General features: G+C 45.3%; 1 protein-coding gene across 5 annotated transcripts in view; it reads left to right on the top strand.

Annotated features, from left to right (window-relative positions):
* Positions 1-25,024, top strand: part of SLIT1 (slit guidance ligand 1) — a 185,108-nt gene that overhangs the window by 148,414 nt on the left and 11,670 nt on the right. For all 5 annotated transcript variants that reach the window (XM_061636266.1, XM_061636267.1, XM_061636268.1 and 2 more), the window contains exons 7-28: positions 80-151; positions 744-907; positions 2,077-2,224; positions 3,436-3,507; positions 5,378-5,449; positions 6,239-6,310; positions 6,944-7,087; positions 7,649-7,812; positions 8,531-8,554; positions 9,337-9,481; positions 13,088-13,162; positions 13,875-14,018; positions 14,201-14,344; positions 14,985-15,151; positions 16,499-16,631; positions 17,265-17,333; positions 19,341-19,412; positions 20,906-20,977; positions 21,510-21,581; positions 22,762-22,925; positions 24,104-24,228; positions 24,618-24,715. In XM_061636266.1, the coding sequence (XP_061492250.1) occupies positions 80-151; positions 744-907; positions 2,077-2,224; positions 3,436-3,507; positions 5,378-5,449; positions 6,239-6,310; positions 6,944-7,087; positions 7,649-7,812; positions 8,531-8,554; positions 9,337-9,481; positions 13,088-13,162; positions 13,875-14,018; positions 14,201-14,344; positions 14,985-15,151; positions 16,499-16,631; positions 17,265-17,333; positions 19,341-19,412; positions 20,906-20,977; positions 21,510-21,581; positions 22,762-22,925; positions 24,104-24,228; positions 24,618-24,715 (2,412 nt within the window). The remainder of the gene's footprint in view (positions 1-79; positions 152-743; positions 908-2,076; positions 2,225-3,435; positions 3,508-5,377; positions 5,450-6,238; positions 6,311-6,943; positions 7,088-7,648; positions 7,813-8,530; positions 8,555-9,336; positions 9,482-13,087; positions 13,163-13,874; positions 14,019-14,200; positions 14,345-14,984; positions 15,152-16,498; positions 16,632-17,264; positions 17,334-19,340; positions 19,413-20,905; positions 20,978-21,509; positions 21,582-22,761; positions 22,926-24,103; positions 24,229-24,617; positions 24,716-25,024) is intronic.

Below are 25,024 nucleotides of genomic sequence, written 5' to 3'. Positions count from 1 at the left end.
TGCACGCATAGCCAGATGAAAGGACAACATGTTTGTTTCCAGTATTCATTGATGCTCCTCCTTTACCTCCTTCCTGCAGGACTCTGAACAACAACAACATCAGCACCATCCCCATCTCCAGCTTCAACCATATGCCCAAACTGCGCACCTTGTGAGCACATGACAAAATAGCCCAAGGGTGGAGTGGGATTGGGTGGAGTAGAAGATTGGATACTTCATAGAGCATGGTGGTCTGGGAACTACCAGGTCATACAAGGAATTCTGGTGGCAACCCTACACTTATAGGTCCTGTTGGTCAGCCTCCATGGCACTAATGCTTTCACAGTAGGTAATCCCCAGCCCTGTGCCAGGATGCCATGAACTTGGGCCCTTTGAGGATGTGAAAAGTTTCCCTCCAAAGGTAGAAAGAACCATAGCTTGGCTCATAAAGGCATTGGTTCCTTATTTGAAATGGTACATGGGACAGAAGGTGGTGGCATTAACATGGTGGGCAGGAGTCTGGGTGATAGTAATCCAGTCCATGGAATGCAGAGTACTAAGGCCCAGTGCTACAGCATCAGATCCCTATGGGACCAGACTCTCCTTCCCAGGAAATGTTCCCACATTTCCATTCAAACTCATCCTTCTCTCTAGGATTAGCTTTACCTGCCTAGTCAGGAGTGTCAAGAGTGAGCTGTAGAAAGACAGCAATTGATGCATTTTTTTCTTTCTCTCCATAATCTTCTCTCCCTGGGTCCCTACAGTCGCTTGCACTCCAATCAACTATTCTGTGACTGCCATTTGGGTTGGCTTTCCCAATGGTTGCGCCAACGCCCCACTATTGGGCTTTTCACACAGTGTGCGGGCCCTGCTGCTCTGCGTGGCCTCAACGTTGCAGAGATTCAGAAGAATGAATTCAGCTGTTCAGGTCAGTGATTTCAGCAGGGTGTCAGGGAGCTTTACATGTGTGGGCCATGGTGATGGGTTTTCCTACTAGCCTTGCTTTTCACATCCCCAGAATCACCAGAAAGAGGCCCTTTCTATCCTCAGATTCAAGGGCAGTACAGATTGACTTCAGTACTGGGACCAAAGGGTTAGAGGTCAAATGGGCCATAGGAAACCACTGGTGCCTCCAGCACACACAGACCCTCTTACCATAACATGTTGATTTCAGCAATTCCTGCATCTCATCACAAGCAGTGTTGGTTACATGACTGTAGCCTGCACTGCAGAAATCGCTTTTTCATCCTGTAAAAATGCCTCTTCCTCCTCCTTTGTCCTGCATTTTTCTGTTTTAATAGTGTGCAGTTATAAATCTGGCATGAAGGAAGCTACTGTCTTGAAAGATGCCCCTTTGCTTTCCCCACCACCCTGTACTCTCTATGCACAGTTGTCCTCCTCAACCATGTTAAATGGCACATGTGCCCCTTTCTTTCTCATGCTAGTTTGCAGGAACATAGGAAGCTGCCTTATACAGAGTCAGACCATTGGTCCGTCTAGCTCACTATTGTGTACACTGGCTAGCAGCAGCTCTCAGGGTTTTCAGACATGAGTCTTTTCCAGCCTTACCTGGAGACGCCCTGGATTGAACCTGGGTTCTTCTGCATGCAAAGCAGCTGCACACACTTGCACTCCCCATCGTGACTCACACTACCCATTTCTTGTCGGTACTGATCTGAACTATTGACCTCTGTAGTAAGTTTGTTCTGTTAGATCTAATGACTGCAAACATGTATGTGTCCCAATCTTTAAACATCTGTTGAGGGAAACTCAGAGGAGGGAGTGCCCTGCTTTGACAGGTCTCCAACCTCACCTCGTCTTGGGAGCATGGGCAAGGAGCAAAGAGTGTTGTAATGACTTTACTCTTGTTTCACATTATAGAATTGGAGGGATGGAACAGGTGTACGCACCATCTAGGTTGACTCCCCATAAACAGGCATGACCATTCATATACCCCCAGCTACAGATCAACCCATACAGATCACAGTGTTTCACTAGCAAAAAGCAGGTAGCCAGGGCTAGTGATGCCCTGTAGTGCCAAGAGAGGCAGGCCCTGTGCAAGGAGGATTCACTAAGCTTCCACATTTTTCTCTGCAGGCCAGATTGATGCTACCAGGACTCAAATCTGCAGTTTTTCATCAGGTTCCTGTCCTGCCATGTGCACCTGCAGCAATGGCATTGTGGACTGTCGTGGCAAGGGGCTGACAGCCATTCCTGCCAACTTGCCTGAGACCATGACTGAGATGTGAGTAGGTACTAGGGACAAGGTTGGGAAAGAGGGGGTGGTGTGACCTCCACACTAGGACCCTTCCTAATCAAATCTACTCTGCTTGTGTGATCTTATTGGCTAGTATTGATTCAATTGGCAATGGAACAGAGAAGCTATTGTTGTTGCCCAAACAATGCCATGGGGTATCTCCAACTGTGGTCTTACACGGAGGTGACTCTATAGTTTCTGCCAGATACATTAGTGGCTATAGAGTTGTACCAGAACCAAACATTTCTCCTTCCAGAGACAGGGAGGGAGGGGGAACATTTAAAATTTAGCAATGGCTCTGCCTCTTTGACTGGGGAGAGATTGAATTAAAGAGAGCCTGCTCAGGTTGACTGGGATCCAGTGTGGATTTGGGTATTTAAAAACATATCATAAATAATATCTTTAGAGCTCTCATCCACAAACAAATTAAGATGGAGTATTTGGCTTTAACTTCCATTCAGATGGCCATTTCCTCCCATTATGTGTTTCATTTTGCAATCCCTTTACGCATGCTGAGGTCCTCAAGGAACTTGGCTGTCTTAAGAAGTATCCAGTGCATGATAGACACAATGGACACTGTGCTTTTGAATGGCTCAAACCTCTAGTTTGCCAAAATCTTGATGGTCAAAGACTCAGTGGTACACTGGACCCCAGTGGAAAACACAGTTCCCAGAGGGCTCCCATCTGCAGGGTAATTGCACAAGCCACAATGTGGTTGTCCTAATCTATTTGCAGTTGCATTGATTTCAGGTGAATAAAACTACCAAGTTCAGCACATGGTGAAATGGTTTGATGTTTGGTTGGTTGATTGTCACCATATGGTCACCATAAGAGAAACTGTGTTGAGCGCTATGAGTTGAGCTGCAAGCTGGGCATATGTTGACATGCTGGAATTACATCACCAAATGTCAAACTCTGCAAGGATATGCTCAGCATACATATTTAGGACATTGATTTGATCACATAAATAGACCTTGATTAATTTGCAAATTGGGCTGAAAACATAATGGAGCAAGCTGCATGCCAGCTTAGTGCACGTGGAGATGGGGCAAAGTAACCTATTCCGGAATACACACCTGCTGTTGTGGACTTCCTCCTACCTGATCTCTGCAGCATCCTTGCTGGAAGACACAGCATTTCAGTTGTTCCTGTGGTGCGCCCAGGTTGATTTTCTTTCTCATGCTTTGTCTCCCATGCAGACGCTTGGAACTCAATGGCATCAAGTCTATCCCGCCTGGAGCCTTCTCATCATATAAGAAACTACGTAGGATGTGAGCATCTAGCCTGTCCTTGTGCCTCCCTCAGTTACATATCTCATCCTCCTGGCCTAGCCTATGCTTCTCAAGTCTTTTTCTGTGCAGCTTTTCTGTAACGTACAAAAATCTTTTCATCCCTAGAGCCCATCCATTATTCATGTCGGAGTGGTGGTGGGGTGAAGAGGGTAGACCAAATACCAGGGTCACGTTTTTGAGATCTTAGGCCAATGGCCACCAGGGGATTTTTCGGCATATGAGCACATTTACAAACAATGCACATACCATAACCTGTTCTATTATTTACAATAGGATGCTTCTTTGGGAAGGGGAGGGGAACCTGTGGGTGCCAGGAAAGGCCTCTGCAGGTGCAGATGCCATAGTGGAGACCCTTCTTTTATGTCTTCCTGCATCCATGCTTCATCTCATGAACAAGAAGGCAGTCTGTGTTTCTGTGCTTTTGTAAATACATCTGCACTTCTTCTACTCTATATAAGAAGGTTGGTCCATCTCTATAACTCAGGATAATCATTTTAGGGAAGGGTTATGATTCAGTGGCAAAGCACATGTTTTCCATGCAGAAGGTCCCAAGCTCAGTCCCTGGCATCTACACATAGGTTTGGGAAAGATTTCTTGCCTGAAATTCTGAAGAGCCACTGCCCATCGGCATAGATGTAGTAGAAGGCAGCTTTCTATGTTCCTGTGTGAAAGCAAATGTGGGCTGTTCAGGAAAGAAAAAGGAAAGGATAGAGCCCTTGATTCAGTGGAATAATTCCTGTTACTTAAGGTCCAAAGTCCCCCCCCCCCGTAACTGTTGGGAAAATATCCACTTATCTCTCCTCACCTAAACTTCAGGACTTTGAAACTGCAAGCGGCAGATCAACATTCTTGGGCTGAGTTTAGCACTGGCTCTGTTTCTTGAGCACTACCAGCAAGTGCTCTGCCAGCCCCTTGGAAGTCATTGGGCATCCCTGCAGGGCCATTCCTTGTGATGAGATTGTCATAGTGGTATCTCATATGAGCTACTTCCATAGTCTCAGGGGTTCAAGAACAAGGTATTTTACCTTGTTTCTGCCCTTCTCAAAAAAAGACACTATGATCTCTCTCCCACAGTGACTCCACTGGAAAATCTGCCCAAAGGATCTTGAGAAGCCATACTGGTTGGTAGCATACTTACGGGGCTTCTCATAGTCATTCTTTCCTTAGTGGTATTTCATGTGTCATTCCCCCCCCTCATCTCCAAAGAAGATTTTTCATCTTTATTAGAAACTACACAACAATGGTTCCTCCAGCTTTCTTACTCTCATTGTCACAGCCCTCTAGCTCTTGACATCACCTTTGCCCTGCTTTTATACTAAAAGTGTTTTATCAGTGAATAAAGTCAAGAGTGGGAAAGATCATAGCTTTGTGATAAGCACATGCTTTGCATGCAGAAGGCCCCATAGTCACTCCTTGGCATCTCTAGTTAAAAAGATTAGATAGCATGTGGTGTGAAAGAGCTCCGCTTGAGACTCTGGGGAGCTGCTGTCAGCCAGAGTAGACAAAACCTGGCCTACTCTGAGCAGGTATAAGGCAGCTCCCTGTGTTCCCTATTGTTTGTGTGTGATAACCTGTGAATAAAGGCAGAGTGGAAGCAGATGCTGCATTGCAAGGTGTACTCTGGGAAGCACAGAGCTGGATCAGCTGACGTGTCCCTCTGTGACACTTAAGGTCTAGCCCTTTTGTAACACCTCCATCTCAGTCCTGGTATTGAATAAGAGTGGAGCCTTACTTGTGCTCTATAAAGAACACAAGGTGGGGTAGGCACCTTCAGGGAAGGAATGAGCTGGGTTCATGGCTTACATGTGTCTGCATACATATGAGCATTAACTTTGTCTTTGCCTTTCAGAGACCTGAGCAACAACCAGATCTCAGAGATTGCCCCTGATGCCTTCCAAGGCTTGCGCTCACTCAACTCTCTGTGAGTAGCCTCAATGGGAGCAAACATGGTGTACATTAGTCTTGATGGGGGATGTGAAATGCTACTTGCACGCTGCATGAGAATGTTCTTCTTTCACAACCTCCAGGCACATAGCTTTACCACTGGCTATTTATGGTGTCTCTGCTATGCCAACTCTGGGCTCCCTGGATATGCCAATCCCAACTCACAGCCTCCTTGGTCATTATTTTCTTTGGTCTCTCTAATTCATAACTGCTGATAATGTTTTTCCCTGATCCACTGCACCAGTAAGTTAACTTGGCTCCAGTCCAAAGAGCAATCTGTGTTATGGTTGTCTCTTGAAAAGAAGCTTTGTAGGCATAGCTCCAGATGGTGAGCATTTGTGTGAAGCAGTTCCCCATGGTCTTATGCCAATTTCAACCACACTGTTTTAAATCCTTACCTTTTGAAGGTTTGCAATGGAATGAATGAAATTGCTGCAACTGTGTGGGATGCCACTTGACGCACAGGTGGCTTGCCATGCAGAGCTACAAGCTACTTAGCAGTTTCAAGTGGCTGCATAAGGCTATTTGCATATATGAATTGGGCCTCAGTGGAAGCTTAAATTACATTTGAATCCAGATCCCTGATACTGGCACCATAAGCCAGCTGGCACCTCACAGTCTCATCCTTTTGTGTCAGCTACATTTGAAGAGCGAGCCTGGGTTCAATTGTTCAAGATGGCTTCTTACCCCAAAGCACTATAGGGACATCAGTGCTGATCATCAAGAGACACTACTAATCCAAGCACTGGTTTTGTTTCTTTTTCAGAGTCTTGTACGGGAACAAGATCACAGAACTGCCCAAAGGGGTATTCGGGGGCTTGTATGCACTACAACTACTGTAAGCACAAGCGAGAGGGATAGCTAGAGGGCCACTCGGACATCAGGATGGCAGGGGGCTAGTGGTAGTGTGGCACTTTGAGCTGGATTTCAAAGAGGCCCCAGACTTCACATCTGGCTCCTAGACAATTTCAGCACACCTAAATAAAACTTCAGTACCAGCAACATAGCCCTTTACTTCTTCTCTAGGACCTACAGCTTCTCCTACTACTTAACAAGCCTTTTCTTCTCTGTCTTCATCTCCCATGTAGCCTTCCTCGCTTCCATCTGTCTTTCTACTCCATGGTCCCATCTACAGTTACTGCCTTCTCTAAAACTTTAACTTCCATGTCCCTCCTCATAGCTTTTCTCCCTTTCCATCTACACTATCCCAGATGAAGAATTTCCTTCTGTTTACCTCAGATTTGGGGAAGGATTGCAGACTGTTACTATCCTTATCTGTCTTCAGTAGTATGGCATTTTATTTTCTGTCCTGTTACATGGTCTGGGCTGTGTGAGTAACTTGCTGGGCGGTATCTGAGGGGGGCGTGTCTGGGGAATCCCCTGCTGTGAGTGATGAGGCCAAAAATATATTTGTGCACTATCCACCACCACCACCCCTATTCACTGATATGGTGTGATGTGCTCTCTCCAGGCTCCTGAATGCCAACAAGATTAACTGCATCCGGGCAGATGCTTTTGCTGATCTGCAAAACCTGTCGCTGCTCTCACTGTATGACAACAAGATCCAGACCCTTGCCAAGAGCACCTTTGCCACCCTGCGAGCCATCCAGACCCTGTGAGTGCTAGCTTCTTTGAAGATGTGTCCAATGGGAAGAGGGTTTTGTGGGAGGATGGTAGGAAATGCCCTTTGAGTTTCAGGGTCCCAAGGAAAAAGCAGATAAGATTCTGTGGTGAAAACAGGAGATTATCACAGGGGCAGAATATTAGAAAGAGAGAAAGAAGCCTTTCAAGGTCAGGGTTTTACAACCATGTAGTATTCCTAGAGCAGCCTTCTCTAACCTGATGCCTTCCAGATATTGTGGACTACAACCATCACCCTGACCATTTGCTGGGGCTAATGGGAGCTGTTGTTCCAAAGCATCTGAAGGACACCAAATTGTGGAAGACTGACCTAGAGGATACAGGCTGGCCCAGGGCCATTGGCAGAGCCTACTACCCTGGCACCTAAGTGAGGTCACAAGGAAATGGACTGCTTTGTCTTTGGGATGCCTATAAGAGCATTTGACTTTGTGCCAGCCAGAAGCACTATGTTGGCTACTAGATTTAAAGTTGCTCTGACAGCAGCCACTAGAGGAACCCTGAACTTCAAGTTGCTCCCATTTCTTCCCCTCTACAGCCATCTGGCCCAGAATCCCTTTATCTGCGACTGCAACTTGAAGTGGCTGGCAGACTTCTTGCGTGCCAATCCTATTGAGACAAGTGGTGCTCGTTGTGCCAGTCCCCGCCGCCTCGCAAACAAGCGCATTGGACAGATCAAGAGCAAGAAATTCCGCTGCTCCCGTACGAACAACCTTTCTTCTGTAGGGTTGCATCTAGATTTGGGGTACAGGACAGAGCAGAGACTGAGCATCCCCCTGTACTTCCTTGCAGCACATATTCGGGGATTCTGACTCTAGCACATGAGTGGAATTTAGGGGGAAATGTTGCAGAAATGTTGTCCCCCTCCCTATAACTTTATTTCCTTCTGTCCAGACCCCAAGATAGTAGATCTGCTCTAGCCATAAATTCACCCCAGATTTTTTTCTCATTTCAAGCTATTTTGTGCCCAGGGAACTAGAAGGAATCAGGGTATGCATATACTGTATAATAAGGAAATCCACTACCCCAGCCCAAGGAGAAAGGATTCTAAGACCTATTTAAACCCCGCACCACAAGGCTAGATTTACCATAAACTGACTGACTTATTTTTTAAACTGAAAGACCACAGTGTTCTAGTTCTTTTATTTTTTAATTAATACTTATGTCAGAAGGCATGTGAACACTGTGACGGATGGTGGAGAATATGCCTATTTTTCATCAGATATATGTATTCTGTTTATATGCATACTGTTGTTTCTAAGCATATGTACTTTGAGTGAAACAGACTTTCTCTTTCCCCCCCACACATTGCAGTGTATATGCTTGGTCTGACATGTTCAAAAAAGTAATGAGCAACATGGCCTTTAGTATCTTACGTTTACTGCATTTAGATTAACACTCTGTATATTTCTGTTCACAGCCAAAGAGCAGTATTTCATTCCAGGTAAGGGAGCGAGCGTCAAGCTCCTAGACTGTGCACATTGATTGCATGCATGTGTTCATGGTGTCCTTGCACTGCTGGCAGAATGAGATTGCGGTATTGCCATTCTGGTAATTTTTAATAGCATATATTAGATCCAGCAGGGGTGGCATGGAATGTTTGCAGGCACTGCGCCCTTACAGAGGATCAGAACAAGACTCTATATTTGGCATCTGCCTTCTCCAATACTTTGGCACAAGTGTGAGGAACTCGTAGGATGTAGATGGTCTGCAGCCAAATTTAATCAACATCCATTGAGTCCACTGCTGCTGGCTATTTGATGGTGGTGCTGCTGCCACTCATTAGAGCTTTAAGCTGTGTGTTGAAATTTCCTAACACCGCTGGCTTAATTATGCTGGCCAGAGGATGGATACTTCAGTGTGAATAAAAGTCTGCATGCAGCTTGGATCCCCGAAAAAGCAGAGCTGCTGACTACACTGAGGCTTCTACCCATGCTCAAGCAACCTTGGGTAGAAGCCCCTTTCAGACTTCCCCTACATGACATGAGAAGGTCTGGGAGAGAGAGTGAGTGGGTGCAGGGATGCTGGGGGCAGAGCCAGCATGTGAGTCTCCGTCCTTTAATAAGTGGAGAATTCCTGTTCGGACATGAACACCTTAAAGGGCTAGTGAGTACTGGGTGGTACCCAAGCAGGAGGAACCCATTCCAGATTATACATATGTGGCAGCCCCAGTTATCACACACACCTCTATGTGAATACATTCTCACTGCTTTGTCTTGGTGGCAGGTACAGAGGATTACCAGTTGAACAGTGAATGTCACAGTGATGTTGTCTGTCCACCCAAGTGCCGTTGTGAAGCCAATGTGGTGGAGTGTTCCAACCTGAAGTTGACGAAGATCCCAGAACGCCTCCCACAGGCCACAGCTGAACTGTGAGGCAACATGCTTTGTCTGTGTCTGAGAATCACACTACCTTCTTCACCATCAAAAACCCAGTGATCTTTCCTTCTTTGCACAATCATGGATACCAGATGTTATGTTAGAGTTGGTGTTGGTATTCCAAACAAACAGCCTCTTTTTGGGGGCTGATCACCAGTACAGGCAAGGGAGCATTTTCTGTCTTTTGGGATTGTCCCTGCCAAGCAAGCAGTAAGGTGGCAGGACCTGCTTGCAGATGGGCTCCTCCTGCTGAGGTGCATCTGACCTCCCTGACTGGCTCTGCCTGCCAACAGCGAAGCGGGATTTCATTTGAACTCTACAGTACCCAACAAACATACAAATATAAGAGCCTTGCTGGATCAGGCCAAAAGCCAATCTAATCCAGCATTCGGCCTCACAGTGGCCAACCAGATGTCTATGGGAAGCTTGCAAGCAGGACCTGAGTGCAACAGCGCTCTCCCCACTTGCGATTCCCAGCAACTGGACACAGAGCCATACTGCCTCCAATAGCGGAGGCAGAACATATCCATCAGGGTTAGTAGCCATTGATAGCTGTACCCTCCATGAATTTATCTAATCCTCTTTTAAAACCACCCAAGTGGTGGCCATCACTAGCTCTTGTAACTAAAGTTGCTAATGGTTTTCTCTTTCTTCCTTTTACCTTCCCTGCTTGACTTACATGCCCTAATTAAAGCCTGTCATTAAAGCTACGTGCACGCATCCCTGCCATCAACCAAGATGGCAGCAGGGGCATCAGCCCCTTAGGGAAACCTCAGCCGCCATCTTGGTTGATAGCAGGGTTGCGCCCGCAGAGCGACCAGCATTTATGACAAAGGACAGGTAGATGGAGCATGCAGGAGGGCGTCACGGGCCTGCGCAGTGGGGGGGGTGTGCCCCGGAGCTCCCTCTCGCAATCCGTGGCAGGGTCGGGAGCCCAGATTTGTGGAACTGGAATATGGCAACCCTAATTTATATGGCAACCCTAATTACATTGGCTCCTTTCTCAGGGAGATCAACCTGGGTGATTAAAATTAGTAGGACACCCTCATGGGTTTCTGTTCACAAGACATGATAAAATCAATGTCTTTTCCTTGGAAGACACAGAATTTGGTTCAAGGATTCTGCAGAAGATTCTTAAAAGTTTTTTTTCCTGGAGTCCCACCACAAGGGATACTGCTCTGTTACTTTCTGAAGGATGGAGAATAGCTCCCTGCCCTACTGGACAAAATGGGGAATTTTTACCTGTAAATTCCTGTTGTAAAAACAGGTAGGGGGATATTTGGCCCACCTATTTAACTCCAGGAAAGTTGGTTGTCCTGTTGGATGATATACATATATGCTGGTAGAAGATAGTTCCTCCCTGCCACCTCTCCTTTTATGGATCTTGTTTTGTTTGTCTTGTTAGCGATATCTTCAGGTTGTTTTTTTAAATCTACAGTTGAAATTCAGCCACATTTCTTCAATCAACATTTACTTTTTCACACCATATATTTAAAGCACATTGCTTCGCCCCCAAAATCCTGGGAACTGTAGCTTACCCCTCACAGACCTATAATTCCCAGCATCCTTAGCAAGCTACAGTTCCTAGAATTCTTTGGTGTGGATGTGTCCTTAGATGTGTTTTGGTTAGGAGCACTTCAGCAGGAGGAGCCAATCATCAAGTGGGCCATGTTTCCTTGCTACATGTGAGAGCCAATCCCGAAGGATGGGGAATGTTCTCCAGAACAGAAATTTACATAAAATTCACATTTTGTTTAAAGAGCAGAGAACTGCAGCCTGGTTTAGATGCACATCCATACTCACCACTTAAGAGGTTCACTGTGTGCTTGCTACTAATTGTAAATCTACCAATTTCTTCATCTTGAAATGAAAATAGAGGTGAGGAAAAATCCCATGTTGTTTAAGGGCTTTTTTCCCTTCACGCTGAACTCGCTTCAATATCAAATATACTCCTTGATTGTAGTTCAAGGGCTTGTAATCGCAATATATATATACACTTCACCATGCCTGAATGTTCACTCTCTTCATGTAAGACTCCAATGATGCGCAACCTATACTCTGGACAAGAGGCTACTGTAAGGACAGAATATGGAGAAACTGATTGGTTTCCCATTGGAAAACACAGGGGTGTATTTTATCACCCTACTTGTTTAATCTATATGCAGAACATATAATACGGAAAGCGGGATTGGACCAAGATGAAGGAGGTATGAAAATTGGAGGGAGAAATATCAATAATTTAAGATATGCAGACGATACCATACTACTAGCAGAAACCAGTAATGATTTGAAACGAATGCTGATAAAAGTTCAAGAGGAAAGCACAAAAGCAGGACTACAGCTGAACGTCAAGAAGACTAAAGTAATGACAACAGAAGATTTATGTAACTTTAAAGTTGACAATGAGGACATTGAACTTGTCAAGGATTATCAATACAGAAGAAGGCTAGGACTGGGGAGGGCAGCTATGAGAGCTAGAAAAGGTCTTCAAATGCAAAGATATATCACTGAAGACTAAAGTCAGGATCATTCAGACCATGGTATTCCCGATCTCTATGTATGGATGTGAAAGTTGGACAGTGAAAAAAGCGGATAAGAGAAAAATCAACTCATTTGAAATGTGGTGTTGGAGGAGAGCTTTGCGCATACCATGGACTGCGAACAAGACAAATAATTGGGTGTTAGAACAAATTAAACCAGAACTATCACTAGAAGCTAAAATGATGAAACTGAGGCTATCATACTTTGGACACATCGTGAGAAGACATGATTCACTAGAAAAGACAATAACGCTGGGAAAAACAGAAGGGAGTAGAAAAAGAGGAAGGCCAAACAAGAGATAGATTGATTCCATAAAAGGAGCCACATACCTGAACTTACAAGATCTGAACAGGGTGGTTCACAACAGATGCTCTTGGAGGTTGATGACTCATAGGGTTGCCATAAGTCGTGATCGACTTGAAGGCACAAGCAACAGCAACGATGCCTGAATGTTCACTCTTCATGTAAGACTCCAAAGTCCTGTACCCAGTGTTCATCTTATGCATTGACAAAGCTTAAAACTGCTCCACCTGTTTTTGATGCTTTTCTCATCCCACTACCTCTCCCTTCTGCAGTGAACCCAGCACCCATCCAGTGCACAAAATGGGTGCCTGAAGCCTCTTATGTGCAATATTTATTCTACATGCAAGCATGCTGGAATGGCCTTTGGCCTTTTCATGTACTGAGTCTTTCATTGTGGCCTTTCAACTTCTATTTCTAGTCTTTCTAACTTTTGTTGCTATTCTATATTTTATACTTTGAGCTGAACTGTGTGTAGGAAAACACAGTATTGTATTATTCATGCAGCACAAGCAAATACAGTATTATTATGTGTATTGGCTTTTGAAGCAATATATTTACTTCTAGCAGAACAAACCATTCACATTGCACTTTGCAGTATGATCTATACACATTTTTCTACAGAGGGATTAACTAAGTAAACGGGCAAAAGAATGTTTTAAGCAATGCTAAATGAGTTTGCAGAGATGGCCCCAGAATATGAATGTATATGCCATGTTTCAGGTTGGCATGTTTATTTTCCTTTCTTTCTCTTGCAGGCGGCTGAACAACAATGAGATCACAGTGCTAGAAGCCACAGGCATCTTTAAGAAGCTCCCACACATAAAGAAAATGTGAGTATGCGGGTGAGGGATTCTAGTAGCAGAGGACACTTCCTCCTTACACAAGATCTGGGGAAAAGGAGAAAGCAATATGAGTGTGGCCACAGCTTGGAAAAGTTACTTTTTTGAACTACAACTCCCATCAGCCCAATCCAGTGGCCATGCTGACTGGGGCTGATGGGAGTTGTAGTTCAAAAAAGTAACTTTTCCAAGCTCTGAGTGTGGCTTATAGTTCAGCAGCACTCCAACTAGAGTCAGGCATTCTTATGGATGAGGCAGACACAAGCTTATCTAGAATGGAAAGGCCACACTAGATGTAACATCTGTCACATAGTGTGGTATTGCATAGTTGCTTTCAGCGGCAGTATGCTTCCAAATACCAGTTGCTGGACACTGTGGGAAGAAACTGCAGGACTATGGCAGGGGCTACTAATTGGGTCCTCAGAAGCAGAAACAAAAACAATTTTAGAAGTATTTCTGGTTTGACGTCACAGGCTCAATACTAAAAGCATGGGATGTTTTCAAGGAGGGTGCAGCAGGGTCAGCTCATGGAAGAATTAAGGAAAGCAAAATAAAACTGGCACTGATGGAATTACTACGACTGTTCTTCATTTGTCTCTGTTGAGGTGAAGAACTCCTTCCCTGGAGGCTGTGCACTGGGATGGGAAAACTCTCTTCCTGTTCCTGCATTCTGCCATTTACATCTTGTACTTTGCTTTCCCAGAAACCTAAGCAACAACAAGGTGTCAGAGATTGAGGATGGGGCCTTTGAAGGGGCAGCCTCAGTCACTGAGCTGCACCTAACCGCTAACCAGCTGGAGTCAGTGCGCAGCGCCATGTTCCGGGGCCTTGATGGGATGCGGACACTGTAAGTCAGCCCTAATTCTTTTGGGGGGGGAGGGAGAGTGGAGGGGATAGATGTGAGAGAACAGCAGAAGTGGGTTATCAGTTCACAGGAGGAGTAACAGTGGAGAATGCTGACAGGTTCTCTTGGGTTTCAAGGGGCAGTTTGTAGAAGAGGCTTCTTCCCATTCTCTGTCTTCCCTCTAGGATGCTGAGGAACAACCGTATCAACTGTGTCCACAATGACAGCTTCACAGGGCTGCGCAATGTGCGCCTTCTCTCACTGTATGACAATCAGATCAGCACTATTGCACCTGGCGCTTTTGACACATTGCAGTCACTCTCCACTCTGTGAGTCGTAAGGCGGGGAAATTTTAACTAGAGCTAACATATGAACAGCCTCAGTCCTTTCTCCCTTGGTGAGGGCTTTCCTCACAGTGCTTTCTCAGTTTAGCCACTCACCTACACCACCTCTGTTTTAGGGAGGATCCATAGCTCAGTAGCTGAGATCACTCTTTGCATACAGAAAGCCCCTACTTTAATCTGTGGCCTCTCAGAATTCACCATGTAGCAGTATTGGAAAAGATCTGTTCCTGAGATCTTGGAGAGCTGCTGCCAATAGTGTAGATAGTAAAGGGCTAGATGGATCAGTGGTTTTGCTTAGTATAAGCCAGCTTCCTCTGTTCACAAACGTAGATTGAGTTGTGTGTCTGAAATATGTTGCAAAGGGGCATAGGTCTTGCAGAAAAGAAGGTAATTCTGCCCTACCTGCCGGCTAACCCTTTGCTGGGAATCACAAGTGGGAAGAGTGCTGTTGCCCTCAGGTCCTGCTTTTGGGCTTCCCATAGACATCTGGTTGGCCTCTGTGAGAACAGGATGTTAGACTAGATGGGCAATTGGCCTGATCCAGCAGGCTCTTCTTATGTTCTTAATAAGCACCCTGACGGATTGTCCTGTTTCAGCCAAGGTTATTTATCCCCCTCTCATCCAGGAACCTGCTGGCTAACCCCTTCAACTGCAATTGTCGTCTGGCCTGGTTGGGTGACTGGCTTCGTAGGCGGAAGATTGTGACTGGGAACCCACGTTGCAATAATCCAGACTTCCTACGTCAAATCCCACTGCAGGACGTGGCCTTCCCCGACTTCAGGTGTGAGGAAGGTAACTCACAGGCGCTCGGTGCTTGAGTAACTGCAAAGATGGGGAGGCAGTAATTATGCAAATTGAGGCTATGGTTGTACAGCAGATGTATCTTCCAGAGACCCATTTAAGGCTCTGTTTCTGCTGGCAGACCAATGAAGTACAGCATGGTAGGGCGCTGTGGCTCAACAAGGTTGAAATTCCTATTAAGCCATCAATGTCCAACCCCTTTCTCTGTTCAGCATAGTTGCAGTAAAAATTGAAACCAACAGAGGGCTGCACACACAGAAAAGCATATTGTGGAGAATGGGAATGTCACATATAAAACCAAACTTTGAATATGCTGTAAGTGCATTAGCCCAGGCTGCACGGTACGTGTAAGGGTACTGCCTGGGCCCTCAAATCTTGCAAGAGCAGGTCACACAAATGGGTTTCTTCACACAGATTGGCTGAAGCGGGAGGAGCACAACAGACTGATGAAACAATGTGGGCATTCTGTTCTAAAAAGGTGTGGGAGCTGCAGTGTGTGTGTCTGCAATCTTCTGCTGCTCTTACTATACACTCCAGGGCAGAGTAATGGCAGTCTTTAGTATGCTGGAGTGGACCTTGGTTTCCTCGACAGCAATTACATGGGCATGTCTGTCTGTTTTGGTACTGCCTAGTAGCTTCAGTATAGAGAGGAGCTAGAACACTGCACTAATCTTGCCAGGGATGCAACAGGCAGCCCCTAATTAAATAATGGACTGCTGGTAGGGCTGATCTCAAGGGGTTTTTCTCAGAGTCCATTAATTGGTTAAAAGCTAGGCAATTTAATCAACTATTTAACTACTCAGTATAAATAAATACAGTATATCAGTGTGAGAAATCTTTTGGAGATGTTTAACAGTGTCACTTTCCTAAATAGATAAATCATTTACTGTTCATCTTAATCATCTCAAGCCATTGGACCTGATCCAAATAGCAGCTTCTGATATGGTGTGTGTATGGAGGATGGAGAGGGGTAGTTGCTATTTAGGAAAAATAAATTAACAGTCCCTCAGCTTTTTCAATGTGCCTCTGAAAACTGAGACTCTTGTGTAAATCAGTAGGAGGACGTAGATGTCAAAGGGACCTTTCACACTCTTTCCAATTAAGAGCTACATTTTATTTGCAATTAATTCATCATACTTGTTGATTAATATTCTGTTCTAATTGCTGCTGATGCCTCTGGCCCTTTGAAAACGTGGGACACTTTATAATGGTGATATAAGGGTAGACCAAGATCTAGATTTCCCCGGAGAGACGTAGGATAATGTCTGCTTCAGGATTCTCATATTCTGCCCCCTCTGTCTCTTTCCACTGTGAACCCTTTGGCTTGTCCCTTGGCAGGTCAGGAGGAGACAACCTGCTTCCCACGTCCTCAGTGCCCCCAGGAGTGCACTTGCCTAGACACTGTTGTTCGCTGCAGCAACAAGCACCTGAAATCCCTCCCCAAAGGGATCCCCAAGAATGTCACAGAGCTGTGAGTAATGATGACTGGGCCCTTCTGCTGACACTGCACCAGGGAAGGGGCATTGTGGGAACTGACAAGTAGCACCCATGGATTAAGGGGCTGGGAACAGCCAAGAGAGGTGCACAAAGCTTCATTCTCCACATTGCTTTACAAATAAACTCCATGCTGATCCAGATCATGCCACACTCTCTATTGATATAGGTACAAAACTGGGTGCCACTATATTCTCTATTGGGGGGAAAGAGTGTCTATATGGCAGGCAGAAGGGGCCTAAATTACCTTTCTGTTGCTCAACAGCATTAATGAATCATCTATATCAGAATGAAATGGCTGGGAAACTGGAAGAGGGCAAGGCGACCTGAGATATACATTATTTCAGATTTAAGACTGCACACAAGGGCATATAAACATACAAATTCAGATGTGAAACACATGCATGTACTAGTACAGGCTTGTTCAGATGATTCTTACTAGCAGGTCTCATTGACAGAGTAGCAGGGACAGTGCTTATCACTGGTTATAACTTCTAAGATTAGAATCCTTTGGATATTGTTGGAAGTTTAGCATTCCACCTCTCCAAATCTCACCCAGCCTCCTGTATCGCTACTGTGATTTCTCATGCATCCTTCATTGTCCTTGCAGCTACTTGGACGGCAACCAATTCACCCTGGTCCCTGGACAGCTCTCCACTTTCCGTTACCTACAGCTGGTGTAAGTATCTAAGGAGCAGTAACTTCACATGCTTTCTTGAGAGCCTACCATAGCTTTTATCAGAGATGCAGGAGAAGGAAGGGCCATAGCTTACTGGTAGAGCATCTGCATTGCATGTAGAATGTCCCAAGTTCTATCCCTGGCATCTCTGATAATTGATACAGCTGGAAGAGAATCCTGCCTGAAACCCTGGAGAGCCACTGCTAGTCAGAACAGACAATATTGAACAAGATGGACCAGCGGTCTGACTCAGTGTAAGGCAGCTTCCTATGTAATTCTAAAAAAAGCAAGCTTATGGGGAAGGGCTGTGCTTGGTGGTACAGCATTTGCTTTGCGTGCAGAATGCCCAGGTTCGGTTCCCGGCATCTCCAGGTAGGATTGGGAGAGACTCCTGCCTGAAACCCTGAAGAGCTGCTGCAAGTCAGTGTCAACAATACTGAGCTAGATGGGCCAATGGTCTGATTCAGTATAAGGCAGATTCCTATGTTCCTAAAATATGGAACATCATCCCTGCTCTTCTTAGCCATTTTCTCAGGAGGCCCCTGATTATAAGCCTGTGCCATCTTCCCAGACATTTGTGCTGCATGCCTGTGGAAACGTTTGGGCCAGGGCTAGATGGGGAGTGGTGCAATTTGTATCTCAGTGGGTACTGATCAACTGATTTGGCTTTCACAGTACCAGGATTTGGCCAGTGCAGAGGATTGAACAGTAGCTCTTTATGGAAGCAGATGGCCACACTGTTTCCAGGGGCCTAAGAGAGCACCAAGAAGTAAGAGCACACAAGTGTAGGAAGGCCAGGTGGCTTCCAAGTGCTGTACCTCCCACCTTGTTCTGCCAGTAACATGCAAAAAGCCATATTTCATTAAAACATGCACACCACAGAGCTGTATGGAAGCAGAAAGGCTTCTGAGAAGACCAAGAGTGTGATCAAAGAAGCTAGTATGGAAGATGGGAAATTCTTCCTATCTCTGGACTGACTGAATATAGCGGAGACATGGGGACTGTTCTGAATTACATGAAATGTTAAAAATAGGAGAATGTAGAGGTGTTCTCTGCAGCTGAGGAGATGGTGAGAAGTTGAAGGCAAGAAAATGAATTATTATGAAATATTTTTAGAAGTCGGCGTCCTTGGTCATAGCAGCAGATTCCCAAAGAAGGCTGAAATTGAAATGCTCTTATAGTCGAGGAAGTTGGGCTATCTTGAACAGGGCCCGTTAACTCAGCCCAGGATAGTGGGTGAACTAGATCCTTCTTAAAATGCCATCTAGTCCAACTGATTTGTGACCTGCAGTTCATCATCTCTTTATTTTCTTTGGTTTCCTTGGGCATTAGAATAGCTTTGCGTTTGCACTAATACTTTGGGATACTTTTAGGAACTGAGATTCAAATCCTGAAAAGAGAGCCTCACCTTCCTGACAGCTCTCCCATATGTGGTTCCCACAATTTTCTGCATTATCACTTTTATCCCTGTCTGCACTGCCACTATCTTATACAGGACTTTTCTTCCTGTATGTTTGTTTATTGCCCACCAGAGGAATTCCACAGGCCTCTTCCCAGTTTATTTTACTTGTTGGTTGTTGAAATGCAGCTAAGTCTTAATAGGGCCAGTTCTAAGATTCATTCTATACTTGTGCACTTACAGATGTTATGGTTATCTTATGACCTTCCTCCACCTTCAGAGCATGTGCACTGCCACATTTCCTTCTTCCTGCATGACACAGTTTATCAAGTTTCCTTTCTAGCAGCACCAGACAGAGACAGGATTCGAAGAATTAGCTGACATCATGAAATCATCTGCCCAGAGCAGCTGCTAAAGGACAAGGTAGATTTGAAAGTCCCAATGCATTTGCTGGATGTGCAAATTCTGGAGCCACTGCTCACGTGAAGGTGTTCCTAAGTATGCAAAAGACTAGAGTTTTCTTGAGAAATCAGAGAAGGTCAGAATTGTGCTATAAAAAGAGTGAATTAAAATGATGTTAGAACCTGCATGATGCTTCTGTCTTACAGGGATCTGAGCAACAACAAGATCAGCTCTCTCAGCAACTCATCCTTCACCAATATGAGCCAGCTCACCACCTTGTGAGTGCCCAGTGTAGCATATGCATAACAAACAGTTTGGAAAGGGAGGATGTGTTACGGCAGCTAGCAGGAAGGGGCCTTGTTGAGTTCCTGTAGAGTGGACTTTGGGGAGAGAAAAGCCTTATAAAATGACAGATGTCGTACTGGCTTTTACTATGCAAAGCAAGGTTCTGCTCTCTGCTGAAATGTCATTGATCTGTGGGGGCTACTGCCTGGCCAAGGAGGACATCACTAGATACGGTGGGAGATGCTGGTTCCAAATATCTAAACATGTCTACAAGGTGTTGTGCAACAACTAGTTTTATAATCCAGAATTCCATGTGACCCATACACATATACCCTTCAAGTCTCATCCTGATATTAGCTTAAAAATCCTAAAATCCTTAAAAATCACTACATAACCATTAACATTGGGTGGTTTCTTTCTGTTCTATTGACTGTGTGGCTCACTTTCTGCCAAGGTTCCAATCTCTAATGATCAACCAGAAGGACTTGAAACTTATTTTTCATTTAAAAGACAAAAAAAGACAAACTTAGGACTGAACATTTCAGTTAATCAGTATGATTAACTTACTTACTGGCAGCTTGAGCCTTGAAATTACAGAATTTTAATTGGCTTTCAGTCAACCCATTTGAAATGGTGCTGGTGACAACATTCTTAATTCATCTCTTGAGTAATGCAATATATTTAATATTATCTCAACAATAAATGGAATGGTATTGCCATTTGATTGAAAGAAACCTATCCATTTTTAAAAATATTGAACTGTTTGTAATAGTTCTTCTGATCTCTAAGCTAATTGATTAGAATGTAGTTTTTTTAATCCATCATTGGGTAGCAGAACTTGTATTCTCTCTGTCATCATCAGTGTTGCAATATTAGGCTCATACCAAAGTAACACTACATGCCCAATCTGGAGTGAATATGTACTTTCTGGGATACTACCAGTGGCACTGAGTAGAATCCACTGAAACTCCAACACTATGCCCCAGTTGCCCATTAGAGAATACTAAAAGAAACAACAGTTTGGGTTCTAATGTGAGTTTACTTAAGGAAATTCACAGAAGAATTCCTGTTCTTCCTCCACACTGCACCCCCTGAAAAGTCTCTCTGTAGGCTTGAGGGCCCCTCTGAATAATGGAGGATGAAGCACAAAGGGGTGGTTGGAGGAGAGGGGGACAAGAAGTTTGTCTTCTGTGAACATGCTTTTGTGAAAAGAACTATTTTAAAGTCTGAGTTCAATTTTAGGAAGCTCCTTCCTCACATCCCATCCCACATTGGTTAGGAGGGCTCCCTGGCCCATGGGAGAGGCTTTTTTGGGGGGGGGGAGGCAGAGGTGGCTGCAGTGGGAAGAAGGATGCAAGAAACCTTCCTTCCATGAATTAATACTGCATGCGGTGGAGGGATACAGCCAGCCATTTCAGACAGTATGTGGGCTGTGTTTTCAAAGGATTTTTTATTCCTGTTGTTCCTTCTCTCCACCATCACCCAGGATTCTCAGCTACAATGCGCTGCAGTGTATCCCCCCACTGGCCTTCGAGGGTCTTCGTTCACTACGGCTGCTGTAGGTACCTTGTATTCCTGTATCCCCGGTTATGCCCCAATTCAAGGAGAATCCTCACCTGATCCAGTCCTCACTAGAGTTTGACTTTGGCTTAATCCTTGGAAGATAGTTACTTTCAGAAGTTAGCAGCCCGGCAAAGGGTAGTGGAGAGAGACTGTTTAATTCCCATGGAGCTGAGGGACCCTGCACTTGCTTCGCCCATGTCAGTGATGGAGTATCTGGGCACTCACTTGTCTTTTCTTGTTTCTTTGGCCAGTAGGGCTATCACCTACTCACTCATGTGTAGGACAAGCACTTTTTAAAAAGTCAGCTAGCCTGTAATCCAGTGCCTAAATCACGAGGCAGGTGGTATGGGGGGGAGGGTTTAATGAAATCTACAAGCCCCAGTTCCTGACTTTCCCCAGTTTTAACCAAACCGTGCTGCTCCATATACAGCCTTCTAAAGGCAGTAGCTAAAGGGGCCATCACAACAGGTAAGGGGGTGGCCATACTGTCCAGGATATTAAAAATGTTGCCTGTGTTTTGTGTCCAGGTCCCTCCATGGAAATGATATCTCTACACTTCCTGAGGGGATCTTTGCTGATGTTATCTTCTTATCACACCTGTGAGTAGTTGCATCAGTCTGAGCACCTCTTCCTATATTTGGGCTTCCTGGCATTCTGTGGCACTATACCTGGAAGGTTCAGGCTAGAAAGTATCATTTGTATCCTGTTGCATATTCAGCTGGTCAGAGTACGATCCTAAGCAGGAGTAAAGACTTTTCATTTTGGTGTAACGGCTGCTTTGGCTAAAGTGATACCAGTTGTGTGGGTGGCATGCTTGAACAGCAGCAGGAACTGATCTGGTTTATTTATTTATTACATTTATACCCTGCCTTTTTTTCATCATAGAAACCCAAGGCGGCTTACATATGGTTCCCAGGTGGTCTCCCATCCAGTCACTGACCAGACCTGACCTTGCTTAGCTTCAGCAGGGAGCTGGCCTTATGTGCCTTGCTGAAGTTCCTACTGGCACCGTTTATCAAGAGATAGCAATCCAGTTTGTAACCCTCCAGTTACAAGTTTATCTCTAAGTAAGGCAAGGGAGTTAGCCCCCCTGTCCCCACCCACTCGTAAGCTCTACTGGTTCTTCATGCCCAGTGGACTTTGTGTGCAAGCGCATGTGCCTCTTGTCCTCTACTGCACTTCAAGAGAATGCTGGAGAAACCAGCCTAGACCAGCCTCTAAAGCTCAGAACTGTAAAACACCACAAGAAGATCCAGTTAGAAAAGAGAAGAAAGATGGAGACAGACTTGGTTTGGGGTTTTTTTGGCAGCTGGCTTTTTTCCTCCCTTGCTCAGCCTTTAGAGTAATTTTCAATTTACATACATTTTAAATTATTTTAGATATGCTAATAAGGAGCACCTCTGGGGAAGGTGGCAACCCTAGGGACTGCCTCTATGTATGTTCATTATTCAGTGCCTGCAACTGAAGTTGCACAAGTAGTACAAGAACATTGTATTTCAATGGAAGCAATTTGCACATTTAGCTGCATCTTATTGACTGATGTCATCAAGTATTGAGATATCAAATTACAAGCCTATATGTGTGAATCACCTCTTTATAAACAGTATGAAGGAGCGGTGTAGTAGGGGAAGAGATAGAGAGACTACCTCAGATCGCAACTTAGAAATCTAACTATTATTAATCAGTCTAGGGCCACTAGAGGCAACCAGAGTGATCAGATACGATGAATGGGAGGGCTTTAAGAGCTATGTAGAAATTCTGGTTCTCCCTGCTCCACAGAGCCATTGGTGCCAATCCACTGTACTGCGATTGCCACATGCGCTGGCTCTCAGGCTGGGTCAAAACTGGCTACAAAGAGCCTGGCATTGCCCGTTGTGCTGGCCCTGCTGATATGGAGGGTAAACTGCTGCTCACCACTCCTGCCAAAAAGTTTGAATGCCAAGGTAAGTGACTGAAGCGGGGAGAATAAGAAGTCTCCTTGAACACTTAACTGGAATAGGTGGGGAGACATCCATTTTTCAGAGCAGCATTGTCCAAATAATGGTTCTTTCTGGTCCATCCTACCCTGCCCAGTTGCCTTTTTGTTCTCTTCCCTTTCCCAGCCAAGCTGGGACTGAGGCTGGGCACCTTACCTCCAAGGCCAGGTCAGGAGAAAAGGTTGGGTGGTCACAGTATCACAGGGCTGGGGCTGTTGAAGTTGGGACACAGGGCACACAGAAAGAGAGGGAGCATGGAGGTTGTTAATGTGTGTGTGAGAGGGAGATAGAAGGAGGGACCTTATGTGAGTGGAACTGTGGCACGGCTTGGGCAACTGCTGTCCCACCACAATGGCCCACAAATGTGCCACTAATATGTTCAGTCCATAGTGTTGAGAAGGTAAGATCAGTGTACCGGAGGTCAAACTCTGAAAGAAAACCTGGAGGAGGGGCACAAGCTGGAGGGTAATATTTCCTTCCACTTTCATAGTCTTCATAGCCACTTGAGCCACTACAGCTAAATCCATTCTGACTGACTTAATAATGAGTATCTGTGGCAGATGTTTTTGTGTCTTTCAATCTATTCCTGATCCCTCTGTTTGGCAGAGGAAAGGACAAGTGCTCCATGTATGGCTGGAATGATCAAGCCACTTACCAGGTCAGACAATTTGTCCATCTAGTCCAGTATTGTCTACTCTGATTGGCAGTGGCTCTCCAGGGCAAAGGTCTTTTCCTGCTACCCAATCCTTTTTTTAACTGGAGATGCCAGGGATTTAACCTGGGAAATTCTGCATGCAAACCATGTGCCCTGCTTCTGAGCCACAGTGCCTACCATTTAAAGAAGAATAGCAAGTAAGTGCAGTTTGGCTTTTTGCCCTGGAGCAGAGTGGGTGGGCCTCCCTTTCAGAACTTACCAATTATTTTATACTTAACACCACCATAAATCTGTCTGTGATCTTTTCTGTCAGTAACCAGAGTTGCCTCTGAAGGGAGGTTTCTGGCAAATGCCTTTGAAGGGATTCTGGCCAGGAGGGGGACAACCTTTATATGAGGATGCGTGTCGGGGAATCCCCTTCAGTGATTCTTTGGCTATAATCCTGATGCCTATTTGTGTGGTTTCTTTCCCCTCCCCCTCATCTATGCAGAGCCTCCTCCCCTGATCATCCAGGCTAAGTGTAACCCCTGCCTCTCCAGTCCCTGTCAAAACAGGGGCACTTGTCAACAGGGCCCTCTGGACTCCTACCGGTGTATCTGCCTCAGTGGCTACAAGGTGAGAAGTGAGATGAGGAAGAGTAGGAGGGGCTTAGCAGGAGAGTGGTGGCTAGGGAGGGTAAAAGGCTCATTGACAAAGAGAAGGATTGGACTTTCTCCCTGCTTTGGAGACCATACTCCAAAAAAATGGCTCTGAACAGAACCCAGACATGGTGGAAGGAACTTTTCCATACACCCAGCCTCCAGTTTGACAACCAGCCAATCCTATCACTGCCAACAGAAATGGACAAGAAAAGGATAGGCTTACTTAAATATAGGCAGCAACTCTTATTATTTCTTTTATGGCTGAAAAGCAAGCATCTGGGCCTGAGAAATCCCAAGTCCTGCCCAGAGCGTCATAATTTGTTCTTTGAATTGTAACTGCTTCCCCTCTTTACCTTGTTCCAGGGCCCAAACTGCAAACTCTCTGTTGATGGCTGCTCCAGCAGACCCTGTGAGAATGGTGGGATCTGCTTGTCTCACGAAGATGATGGAGTCAGCTTCATGTGAGTGGCACTTCAGGATCTCATATGGGAGTGGGGTAGGGAAGGTTTGGTAATTGACAGGATCTTCAAATGTGGAATGGCTGAAGTGCCCACAACCAATTGCATTGAGCTACCGTAAGGCTGGCAGCTTCCTATACCTCTATGGCTTAGAGTCATAGAATAATAGAGTTGGAAGGGGCCTACAAGGCCATCAAGTCCAGCCACCTGCTCAATGCAGGAATCCAAATCAAAGCATTCCCGACAGATGGCTGTCCAGCTTCAGACCAACCTGGCCCAGAAAAACTTTCTAGCCTCTTCCTTTTTAAGAAG

The sequence above is a fragment of the Rhineura floridana genome, chromosome 7 (genome assembly GCF_030035675.1).
Source record: "Rhineura floridana isolate rRhiFlo1 chromosome 7, rRhiFlo1.hap2, whole genome shotgun sequence".
In the NCBI taxonomy this organism is placed as follows: domain Eukaryota; kingdom Metazoa; phylum Chordata; class Lepidosauria; order Squamata; family Rhineuridae; genus Rhineura; species Rhineura floridana.
The sequence above is the reverse complement of the archived record's forward strand: the minus strand, read 5'-3'. Positions and strand labels throughout refer to the sequence as shown.